The sequence below is a fragment of the Porites lutea genome, chromosome 12, assembly GCF_958299795.1.
Source record: "Porites lutea chromosome 12, jaPorLute2.1, whole genome shotgun sequence".
NCBI classification, from domain to species: Eukaryota; Metazoa; Cnidaria; class Anthozoa; order Scleractinia; family Poritidae; genus Porites; species Porites lutea.
Window position 1 is genome coordinate 23,012,467 of NC_133212.1, and position 11,061 is coordinate 23,023,527.

General features: G+C 39.2%; 1 protein-coding gene across 1 annotated transcript; it reads right to left on the minus strand.

The window, feature by feature from the left end:
* Positions 1-27: 27 nt before the first annotated feature.
* Positions 28-10,592, minus strand: LOC140953906 (uncharacterized). The gene is made up of 15 exons (XM_073403282.1): positions 10,372-10,592; positions 10,076-10,123; positions 9,246-9,324; positions 8,663-8,742; positions 7,953-8,024; positions 7,555-7,619; positions 6,832-6,938; positions 5,658-6,173; positions 5,276-5,336; positions 4,838-4,973; positions 4,119-4,274; positions 3,443-3,535; positions 2,896-2,988; positions 1,399-2,797; positions 28-699 (listed from the first exon to the last, which is right to left on the minus strand). Exons 1-15 carry the CDS (start codon positions 10,492-10,494, stop codon positions 473-475), a joined length of 3,255 nt encoding a protein of 1,084 aa, XP_073259383.1. The 5' UTR covers positions 10,495-10,592; the 3' UTR covers positions 28-472.
* Between the last annotated feature and the right edge of the window lie 469 nt (positions 10,593-11,061).

Below are 11,061 nucleotides of genomic sequence, written 5' to 3' on the forward strand. Positions count from 1 at the left end.
TAACAAATTGTCTCTAGTGCCGTTAGTATCATTTTGTGTCATTGTCTACATGACCTCAGAGAGAAAGCTTAATGTATCTGTCTCTTAGTAATTGCTTTCTTTGGCAGTCAACAATGAATATGTTATTACAAAAAGATACTTAACTTGTACTGCTAGTGCCATCTGTTAAGTTTCTGAGTTGAAGCTGGCACATGGATGTGTGAATGTAAAAAGGATCATCACAGTTTCTTGTGTATAGTTAAATTTTTTATTTGTCTGGCAGTTCTATACATACAGTGTATAATAAGACTTGGTGATTTTTATATACATGTATCCAGTATATTTTCGAAAGTTATTACTGAACGGCTACTTTCGTGGTTTGTATTTAACTGTACAAGCAAGGTGCATCCTGTTTGGATGTAGGAGTACTTTAAGTCATTGGGTCATTAGAAGAGGGGATTGTCCCTTGGTCCTTGGTCAGCATACATGTAGCTTACAGTGAGATTGTTGATGACACATCTGACCAGGCATTAGGAAGGTTCACCACAACCCTGTTATCAGAAGGTACAGTTGACCTCTGGGCTGCAACAGCACTCTTGTGTGGAATGGGTGATACCATAGGAGATTTTCTCCCATGTTCTTTTGCACTGTCATGCCCTTCACCAGCAACTGGAGGCTCCTTGAAGTGAACGTGAGGGGAACTTGGGCGTGGTTGTTGCACTGAAAGGGGAAATCAAAAGTCTTTTATTACTTGAAATGTATACTGACCTGCATGCAGGGCTATGTTGAGAACAATAGAGAAGTTTGTTAACAAAAAAGCCAACTAGAAACAAGAGTGCACTCACACAGGGTCACCACGTAGCTAGATATTACAACATGTTCTGTGACTGTAATTATTGTTGCAACTTGAGATATTGCTTCTTGGATACAGATAGAATTCTGATAAGTTAAGGGTTTTCCACAACATACAGGGTAATGTCGCCAGTACCCATCTTTTTTACCTGGGTGAAGAGACGCTGAGTAAGCACTGGTTCTGGTCTTATGTTTTATATTTTAAAAGAATACTAGAAAAGACTCAGGGCTATCACTAAGCAGGGAGGAGGGTGGGATTTCTATTGGCTTCTACAAGCATGGCCCCTGGCTACTTTCATCAGAAACAATAAGAAAATTGAACTAAAATGTTCAGTTCCCCACCCATCAATTGTATATAGACCTGCAAATAGTTGCCAACTTAGCCTGCGGAGCCACGCAGGATTTCACGAGCTGCGACTTGAAATCTCAGTGACAGCAGACTTTTTAATACCCAAGACTAACAATGGACTAAACAAAATCTACTGGTGTACTTTCACAATGCTGAACAAGGTCAAACAGTTTTGGCCGTAAATGAATTTTAAAGATCATGGACACCTTGCACTTTACCTTCTCTTGTTTCTCCCTTTCCCTGTCCTGTTGGCACTAAACTGCCAACATTCTGGTCACCTTTAACTGCCAGACTCTTCTGCCTGTTTGCCAGGTTCTGAAGCCGTTCACGTAGCTGATGACCAGCAGGGAGACTCCCAGCTGTTGTTCTAGAAAATGGTGCAAAGCCATTGGGCTTGAGTGGATGTTGTGGTCTTACAGATGGCTCAGCATAATTTTGCTGTGAAGGCTGGTGCTGATACTGATGTAGTGCATGAGATGTTTTACCAGGTGGTATAGTGACAGCTTGCACTATATGCCCTGGCCCAGAAGCTGCAATACGGGGCACTGCTTCAGACACAGTTGTGAGTCTGACTCCTTGTGAAATAGTTGATGGTTGTGTTGGCTCCAAGCTCCTTGACACAGCCTTACCAACCTGTGTTTGCAAAAGTGCACTGCTGACAGATTGCCCTGGTTGATGCTGATGAGAACTGTATAAAGGAGCTGTAGATGTGACTGTAGTGACATGTACAGGTTTGTTTCCCAAAGGAAGAGTTGCGGGCGTTGCTGAGACCCCTGCAATACTACTTGTAGGGACTGATTCCTGTCTTGGTTGAGAAGCAGTGGACGTTTCCATGCCACCAAATTGCATCGGTTCACTTCTTCCAGAGGGAGCTGTGCCCACACCTTCACTTCTACTAACAAGTGAGGTAGATTCATTTCTTACCGGAGGGACCGTTGACATTGCCAAGGGCACAGCCACACTACTATGATGAGTTGATTGATTTCTTACAGGCAAAACAACAGGTCTTTCACCGGGAACACTAGGTATAGACATTTGGGGCACAGACAAGGGAGCCTGGCTGGGTGGGTACATGACAATGTTTGAACTTAGCTGGTTTTTACTAGTCACTCCATAATGCATGGTGCTAGGTGGAACAGAATTGTTGTATACCAAAGACGCATGTCCATTATGGGGTAATTCATGATCAGGAACTGACATTGGAGGTACAAAACGTTGTTGGTCATTTGTATTCCCTGTGGTGACTTGAACATTTGACTGTAGAGGAAGATGGTGATTTTGGGACTGGTTAACTTGTTGCAATGATGAGTGTGTTCCCTGGGAATCTGCAAGTGGAATGAATGAGGGTTGTTTCATAGTGTCACTGTGACTGTATTGTGGCTGGTTGTGTCCTTGAGAAGACCCTTGTGATGTAACTGTTCCATGCAGGTTAGGCTGTTGACCAGTATTTTGAGCCCAGGGCATTGGAACCCTAGGCAGGTACTCCAAGTTATGATTTTCACTGGCCTGATCTAAGGCCCCTCGTTTCAAGGTCACAGGGTTCAAGTTATACAGCGTGTTTATACTGCTTGATAATTCCTGATATTCATGGCTCTTCAGAACAGCAAAGAGTTCTCTCTGGAAATAAAATGAAATACCACTTAACTCTCTCCAAGTCATGTGAAAGTCAATTGGTGAATGGTGAACTATTAAATGCATTTACATTCAAATAGTACCTTTAAATATTGCAGCTGTTCATCTGTGGTTTTCCTGTACTCCAGAAGTTCTTGTTGTAAGGCCAAGTTTTGCTCTTGAGTGTGAAGTATATCCTACATAGGAGAGAAAAGAATGAATGATCACATTTACATGGTTACCACAGCCAGACAGCCTAACTTTTCCATGATTTTTCCTGACATGACCAATGGAATAAACAGTTTCAAAAATTAGTCCTGATAATGGACTCTACGCTCCCCAATACCTTATTGTAGTTGGCTCATTGAGTCATTAATTGAGTTAGCAGGACCCTGGACCATGTATGGAGTGTGTAGTCTTGGATAAAGCCGAGATTGAGTGATATTGGATCGGAGGCAACATTTTGTTAAATAAGTGTGAAGAACTTTATCAAAGCCCTATCAAGTGGATGGTCTTAGATCAAACCTAGGCTGAGGTCCCACAAAAACCTGCAAAATCCTGCTGAATGTGCTTGTAGAACTAAACATGACCTGCTGGTAATGAATACTTTAAATTTTAGGAGGGTCCATCCACAAAGATAGAAATACTTACATTGGTCAAGGCGTCGACCAAAACCCTTTGTTCTTCAAAACCCTGGAGTACTTGCTCTCTCATGATCATTTCTGCTTTACGTTGAATTTCACTCTATAAGAAAAAGAAAAAATACTTTGCATATAATGAAGGGCACATGTAATCTAGAGCTAACAACTACCTTGTTTCCAAAACAGAGGTTAACCAATGCATGGGAGTAACCCCAAAAATATACTTACAACAAAAAAACAAAACATGGCAATGTTTTCATTTTAATTTCAATTGACATTTAACCTGGATCAGGGTTTGCTCTTTTGAGATATTCAAATTCCATGATTTTCCATGACTTTTCAACTTTTCCATGATCTTAGGTTTAACTGTCACGTTGTAAAATTTTGAAAACTTAGTTAGAGGGTATTTTTTCAGTTTAACAGACACAAACTCTGACAGACTGGTGCCCGCCAAAATGCATGCTGTTCGCACTGTTTAAATACTCCTCTTGATCTTACATTGTCCTTGCTTCGACATCTGCAGTATTTTATCTAGCAAACAAAATGTTTATTTTCCATGGCTTTCCAGAAGTGGCAATTAAATACCATGATTTTCCAGGCCTGGAAAATGAATTTATTAAACGTGATTACTTTACCGGTTTTCCATAACCCATCAAACCCCTGTTGATAAAGAAAACATTCTGTACCTCCTTCAAATAACCCATCAGCTTGGTAACAGCAGTGATGAGTGAAGCTGTATATCCACTGAAGGATCCAGAACCAGACGATGTGGGAACATGGGTTGGTGTTCGGTCTGTTTCCATTTCGTACGCTGCTATCTCATTTTCCAATTGTTCCACCATCTGTCAGAGGAGATTTTACGAACTCTCTGAACCTCAATATTACAAAAATAACTCTTCTCTCACCTCAAGATGACTTAAAAATTTCAGTAAAAAAAGGGGGAAACCTCCGGTTTTACTAAATTTCCTTTTGGAACATTTTTAACCTTATGAAAGCAATCTTTTTTTACCTTAGAGGCCATTATAGTACCATTAACTTGACACTCTATGAAAAATCTATGAAATCATGCCCTATCATCATATCGCATACATTTTATGTAATAATTCAAACCCCGGCCAGACCAACACTCAGGGTCTTTATATTAAATAACTGAAAAGAAAGTGCTGCATTTGTAATGACATGTGCAAATCGGTTAGACTTTCACTGACTAGTCTTCTCTGATAATGACCAAAAAAAGTAGGTCCTTTATTCTCACAGCACTTTCACTTAATCTTATCTGGCTCTTGTCAGTGGGACATAAAAGAACCCATGCCAACTATTTCTCGGCTGGGTGTCGAATAACCTCATGATTCTCCTTCAGGTGTTGTACTGGCTACCTGTAAACAGTGTACTATATAAATCTCACCTTTTTTAAGTCATCAAGACTTCGTAAGGTAGTTGCACCTGCACTTGCTGAAGAATTCAGTGGTGGTTTGTGACTCACTGCACTGGTAGCTGCCTTCTCAATTTTTCTGGACCTTTGCTCAGTTATTTCTGTGTGACTATAAGAACAAATAAATTTAAGACCATTTTCGAGAAAAACAGGATTTAACCATAATGCTCTCTAAATTACAGCTAGGCGTTGCACAACTGAATCAGGTGTATAATGTGCAGCTACAGTAGTATAAATTGAGTGCAAGCATAACAACTATCAGCTGATTAAACCTGGGGTTGCCAACTTGACCCCAGCCCAAGTGGCAGCAAAGAAGACCAACCAGGGGTAGACAATGTGGACATAATTCATTTTCACAGTGTTTTCTTGGTGTTTCGCATTTCAAGCATTCACAGTCATGGTTTTAATTACCTGGATGAAGGTCTTGAGTTGGGTGGAAAGCTGTTGCTTGAAGTTGATTCTGCAGTGGACACTATAATAAACATAATCAAGATTCAGTGAAATCCCTCAATAGTTTCAGTTTACACAAAATACTAAAAAAAATTGAATAGTACTAGAGGAGATAACCTGATGTTTGAGTGGTTGGTCTCTTTTGAGTGGCAACAGATTACAATTTTGTCCCATGAAACAAAAGTCACTACATTTCGAGTCTCCATAATAAATATTGATCCTTGAAGTGAAAAGGACAAGGAAGGAAAATTTGTAGGAGCTTTTTGTCATTGTTGTTGTCGTTATTATTTTTTTTTCCAAGAAAAGAAAGTAGGGTGACATGCTACATAAAGGCTAGCTGTACCTGGATTCACAACACTAGGCCCTGATCCTGCGACAATTTCCACTGATTCCTGGCTGAGAAAAGTTGCTTGCTGACTAGCATGATCAGTTCTTGACGCCACGCTGCCAGGTGGAGCCACATGGTCAGTGCCATGCCCAGTTATGAAAGCGCCAAAGGCCTGGTCATTTGTTATTGTACCAACTGTAGTTACAGCTCCTTGCGGGTAACAATATGGTTGTGATGCATGTGGATATATATCAGGTTTGTCCTGAGCCGAGCCAGGCAACATGCTGTCATGTCCTGTCACATGGTCATTGCCATGCCCATATAGTGCCAGATGGTCAGAGCCTTGCTCTTTTAATGCCACGTGGTCAGGGCCACATCCATTTAAATGAGGCTGTTCAGGCTGTTCCATATATCTACTCTGTTCTTCAGCCACATACTGCTGAAATCTTTGAAGATCCAGCTTCGGTTGGAAGTAAGATCTTGCTTGATGCATTTCATGAGAATTTGGTGTTCCTGGTGCCATTTCATCATCTAAAAAGAGCAATGTAAAAATATATACAATAAATTTGATAGTCACTTTAATGTTTTGTTTAAGCTACAGCAGAGTGAGAAAACTGCCCAGTACATGTAATTATATTGTTTGAAGGGTCACTTTTAATATTGTTTCTCACCCCAGTGCATTGTTGCCATAGCCAGAGGTTTTTTAAATTCCCTGCCTTTTTCCTGACAAATGTAAGATTTCCCTGACCAACTGAATTAACAATTTAACAAATTAGTCCTGATGATGGACTCGACCATTCCCTCACTGCCATCCTCTCCACCTGGCCCTGGTTGTTCAACCATTGGATAGCGCCACTGGATAAAAATCTATCCAGTGGATAATGCAATATTGGTTTCCTAAATACTTATCCACTGGATATTTTTTCAAAGATTTAAATTTTCTCTGACTTGGAGTAAAATTCCCTGACCTGGCTAGCTTGAAGAATTTTTTTCCCACACCATTTCCTGACCTGTGGCAACCATGCCCTAGCCTTGGCTTATGAGATGGAAAAATTAGACAGAGAAGTGCAGTAAGATAAAAAGAGGTGAGATGGTTTGGCGATCAACTATAAGAAAGCCCTCTAAAGTGTTATTAAATAATTTATTTTATTTATTTTGTCTGTTTGCTAACAATAGTGCTTATATTCACCTTCTTTGTTGTCATCTGAAAGCTCATTCAATGCTGGTGTTCGCATGACAGAATCACTCAACATGGACAGATGAGTTGGTGTTTCTGGAGGCTCAGCCACTGGAAACCTATAAAGAGTGAATTAAAAATGCATTTATTTACTATGATCATGGAAAAACAAAAAGAAAAGCAGTCAACTCTCTGGACGGCATTACCCTGCACCACAGGAAGAAACTAAACATTAGTTAAGTCCATCTGCGAAACAGCCCCAAAATCCTTGTTCTGGGTCTCCACCAATGTACCAAGATTGGAGTACCCGCCATGATTGGCCTGTTAAAAAGCTATTATTGATTTGCCCATGAGGTTGGAAGGAAATTCGAAATGCACTCTGAGTCCTGGTAATTTGTTGAATCCGTTGGGGACCAGAACAAGGATATCAGCACTGCCTCACAGACATTACTATTAAACCAGGGTTAAATTCATCTGCGATGCAGGCTGGATGTTACAGACCATCAGATTGATTTAAGAACAAGAGCATAAACTTTTCAATTTCAAACAAGGAAATTTTCCAAGAACCCTTCCTCTTTCTTGATGGGCTAAACTCATAGATTAGCATGTGTCAAATGATTTACAACTGCCCTACAGAAACAGTGGCTGGATAAAGTCATGATTGCTAATAAATTAAAGAAAATCTAAATAGCTTAATCAGTAACGATGGAACTGCTACATTTTTTGGTTGGGTACCTGTTTTCTTTGCCACGTAAAACATGAGATGGGGCAGCAGTGATATTAGGAAATCCCATGTATTTCTGCAATTGAATTAAGCAAGTGAAGTCTCAACACCATTAGTTCAATACCATCATGAAATATTAAGCAAGAATGGTACGACATGCCAGCTAAATCAAAGATTCAGTCAAGGGAGATTCCACATTAGCACGTCTATTTGGTCTGGCTATTGGCGTAGTACAAAATACTTTTTGTTAGGTGAACATGAGTGTATATGTTGTAGTTAATTTCTTATCTCAGGTAATTTTTATTTTTCCTTTGTTTCAACTTCATTTATAGCATAGTTTACCATATCCAAAAAAAAAGAAAAACAAAAATTACCTGAGATAAAAAATTAACTACAACATATAAATTACCTTAGGGTCATCACCAAACAAATCTTTAACAACTGACATGGCTTTATCTGACTCTGTGAGCACATCCTGAAACTAAAACACATTAAAGGAAAAATAAGTTACAGTGTATGAGAAATTCATGAGGAAACCTTGTTTATAAAAAGCCAAGTAATAATATAAGTGTATTATTAATACCAGATATAGTCACCCATCCCTCATAATTATGTGACTAGTATACAAAATACAGTCAAACCCTGTTAATATAGACACTGACAGGGCCATACAAAGTGTCCATATTAACAGGGTGTCAGTTGTCCAGGTTGAATTTATAGAAAATGTAAAGGCTTTCTTTCCCCAGGGACAAAGCAAACTGTCCATAATGAGGTGGGTGTATTTTAATACTCACACCTCATTGTGGACAGTTTGCTTTGTCCCTGGGGAAAGAAAGCCTTTACACCTCATAAAAGTGGGTGTCTGTAAAGAGGGACGTCTGAGCAACAACTGCAGAAATTCCATACTGATGGCCTGTTACTACCTGGGTATCTGGGTTAGTGATTCCAATAATATTGGTCATGTCACAAGAGAAATTTGCTTCATCCAATCAGAAACACTACCCAGATCTCGGTAGTAACATGTCACCAGTATGGAATTTCTGCTGTCATTGCTCAGACATCATTTTGTGGGGAAACTAGTGGTGGCATCATGAAATGTTGGCTGTTTCTCAGGCTAACCTTGTCATGGCCATATAAAACTTCTTGAACGATTGCAAGTTTACGTCTTTCCACTGAATCAGGAGTCTGCAATGTGGAGTCTGGGAATACAAAGGATAAATGCGTATTGATATTACATGTTAAACTAAAAATTAACAAAATCTCTACAAACGTGTGAGAAAAGGTATTAAATTACTTATCTACAACGTAAGTAAATGATCATCTGAAAAAAAAGGGTTTTATTAAAAGCTTTTACCGAGCCTGAGAAAACAGCTGACATTTAGTAATGCCACCACTGGTTTCCCCGCGAAGTAACGCCGGAGAAACATTTGCAAAAATTCCAGATTGATAAAGTTAACTACCCAGATCTGGGTAGTGCTTCTGACTGGTCGTGTCATGTGAGAAATTTGCTTCAGCCAATCAGAAGCACTACCCAGATCTGGGTAATGACGCGTCATGAGTATGGAATTTCTGCACTCGTTTATTAGACGTTATTTCGCGGGGAATCCAGAGGTGGCCTCATGAAATATCAGCTGTTTTCTCAGGCTAGCTGTTACCCTCCAAATAGTAAATAAGTGGATTTTTCACTAACATAATCCCTTACCTAGGCTTGAGTCTTTGAGTTGCCCTTGCAACAGCACTTTTGTTGTATTCTTGGATTTGTGAAGTTCATGTCTTTTGAGCTTCAAAAACAAAGACATCAATAATAATTATCTTCAGATTTACGCATTAAATTTACAGGTTGCTCCTTATCCTACATGCATAATAATTATAATGATGTTAGTAGCACTTGTCATCTCAGGACAGGGAGAAGAATACAATATTAACATTAAAAGTATTAGTCTATTTTACAGTCGAGGCAGGTCAAGCGTACCCCCTAAGATTCTATTGATGAATTGATTATTTGAAAAATGAATCCGTTAGTCATTCCCATGACTAGTGTTAAATTCAAATCAGCATTCCTGCATGCGTACTGAACAGTGAATATTTTACGAGAACTTCTCTGTATTTGGTCAGATTGAAAATCTTTAAATGGGTTAAATTTCATAGAAGACATTTATGTCAAATTCAGGGAAACTTAGCTGGTACAAATTTCGTAACTGAATCGCATGTGAATTCACGGCTCATTACGCAAGCAAGAATGGAGACATGAATCTGAAATCTACAACTACCAACGGATTCAACTTTTGGATAATAAATTCATTAACGTAATCTTGGGGGGTACACTTGACTTGGGTTGGCTGTAAACAAGCATCAAATAACCAAATTATTTAACACACCGTACTCACCGAAGAGGCTTCCGTATTAATATACATAATTTTGTATTAAAAGCTTTTTGGGAAATCTAGTCAGGAGAAATTCTGATATAAAAAAATTGGTTCTTAGAGCAATATAACCTTGCCAATTACAGCTATAACAAGAAACATAGTCTACCTGTTCTTCCTTGGATGCCCTGTGCACAGTCAGGTCGTTTACTGTATTCTGAAAAATTATCATACAGAATATATACGCATGCTTACTTCTTGTAGGCTTAACAATAACTTACATAAGATCTTAAACTAATACCGTGGAAAATCTACTAGCGTACTGATCGATCTTCAAATAAGCAAAGGAGCTTTTAATAATATAAGCTTAAGCAAGCTTGTGCTTATATAAAATCCGCCCAAGAACGGAATTTTTCGTAAACTTATGAATTCATATCTTATGTATCTCACATATATTCTACTCACATCCCATTCAGGTTTCTTCTTCTTTCTTTTTGTCGTTTTACTTGCTTGTTTATTGGCTACGTACCTCACAGCACGTCGAGGACGAATGCTGTGATCTCCAACGAGAAACCCTTTGGTCGCCATATTTATTTTTGATTTCCCGCCGTCCAAGTAGAATCCAGTCTCCAGTGGGTAGATCAGAAACGAGGCCGACTTGCCCTCGCGCGGTTGTCCCGTTGTTTGATAGTGGACTAAGGCAGCTTGAATGGGAAGGATTCCTTGTGGCATTTCAGGAAAAACGTTTCTATTTTCTTATTATTAATAATTATTTGCTGTGAAATGTTAGGTTTGTGCCTTTAATTTTAGTGATAAGGCTGCAAACCAGGCGGCAAACCAAGCTCTTTCGACCCTCCCTTGTTCCCCACCCCTACGCTGACATAAGAGGGGCTTGCTCGCAGTAAGGTGAACAGGTAACATCTTCCATCTTAGTAACGTTAAAAAATAAACAAGAGTGAAGTGAACGCATCATTGATACTGCTGCTAGTCTACATGTTTTTTGTTTGTTTGTTTTTTGTTGTTGTGTTTTCCTTTTTTTAATGATTAAAAGGCAACTGTAATAGCCCACGTTCGATATATAAAATTCTAAAATAAAATTCTGACTCCGAGGCTTTAGGGATAAAATTGGAAATTTTTCCACGACTCGATTGTCTC

Excerpts from the sequence above, each read along its gene's own strand:
- LOC140953906 (XM_073403282.1), bottom strand. The coding sequence starts at position 10,494 with ATGGCGACCAAAGGGTTTCTCGTTGGAGATCACAGCATTCGTCCTCGA. Across the intron at positions 4,275-4,837 it reads GTCTTGATGACTTAAAAAAG|ATGGTGGAACAATTGGAAAA; the intron begins GTGAGATTTATA and ends CTCCTCTGACAG. Across the intron at positions 3,536-4,118 it reads TGATGGGTTATTTGAAGGAG|AGTGAAATTCAACGTAAAGC; the intron begins GTACAGAATGTT and ends TTTTTCTTATAG.